Source organism: Ceratina calcarata, unplaced genomic scaffold (genome assembly GCF_001652005.2).
Source record: "Ceratina calcarata isolate Rehan_Ccalc_2016 unplaced genomic scaffold, ASM165200v1 scaffold233.2, whole genome shotgun sequence".
NCBI classification, from domain to species: domain Eukaryota; kingdom Metazoa; phylum Arthropoda; class Insecta; order Hymenoptera; family Apidae; genus Ceratina; species Ceratina calcarata.
In genome coordinates this window covers 257,980-258,894 of record NW_017145181.1, presented here as the reverse complement: position 1 = coordinate 258,894, position 915 = coordinate 257,980, and the positions used below count along the sequence as shown (strand labels likewise).

The 915-nt window shown below is 39.6% G+C and overlaps 1 protein-coding gene across 4 annotated transcripts in view; it reads left to right on the top strand.

The window, feature by feature from the left end:
* The window catches only part of HnRNP-K (Heterogeneous nuclear ribonucleoprotein K), a 65,240-nt gene that overhangs the window by 57,332 nt on the left and 6,993 nt on the right, over positions 1-915 (top strand). For all 4 annotated transcript variants that reach the window (XM_018020746.2, XM_026811690.1, XM_026811692.1 and 1 more), the window contains exon 8: positions 597-725. In XM_018020746.2, coding sequence (XP_017876235.1) covers positions 597-725 — 129 coding nt within the window. The remainder of the gene's footprint in view (positions 1-596; positions 726-915) is intronic.

The window sequence follows — 915 nt, the reverse complement described above, 5'->3', positions numbered from 1 at the left end:
TCGTAAACTATTGATGCTAGCGCAAAACTATTATATACGAATTGTAGATCTCGTCGTACTCTACAAAATGGTCCCATACACGTCCCTCTACGTCCATCCGTTTGGAAGTTATTGGCGAAAAACGAAGAAACAGTTTTTTGCAAATAACTCGTTAACCATTGACACTAGCGAATTCTTTTTCACATTCCCTTTACATTCAATTTCAAAATAAAATTACATCAGTAACTATTTATCCAGACGTAGGTTAAAATTGTTTTTATTTTGACGTGTCAAACAGTATCGACCACAATTCTCTAAACGCCTAATCGAGCATTGAAGGGATATGACGTACACTTATTAACACTCGTTTTGAATTTTGTCCCCTAGGGGAAACAAACACATGCACATAGCTGGCTCAGTTTCGTTGTTACTAGCTGTACGCCGATTCATCGAGCGGGTAAACGCGATTAAAGTTTCACTTTCTCTTTCTCGATAACGGGTCGCGAAATCACCCTCCCCGGACTTCTTTTTACCCTCAGCGCGCGTAATTTCTCTAACGAATTTTCACCGGGCGTAAGCCAAGTCTTTTCTTTAAGCAGATCCTCTTTTCTTTACAGAAAACTGGGGCGAGGATCAAGATCTACTCGCACTGCTGCCCTCATAGCACCGACCGGCTGATCAGTATCTGCGGAAAGCCGAACACGTGCATCGAATGCATTCGCGAACTGATCGCCACTATCAAAACCGTAAGTATACCTTATCTTGTTTCATCGTAACTTTTCATGAAAACGATACCAGCTCCACCGGTTTCTTATATCAAATCAAGATCACGGTTTCATATAAAGCATAATTCCCTTGACCTATGTTGGATTCCAAGACTTTATTAGATTTACTTAATTAAGACCTTCAATAATGATTTAAATTAATGATAAGAAT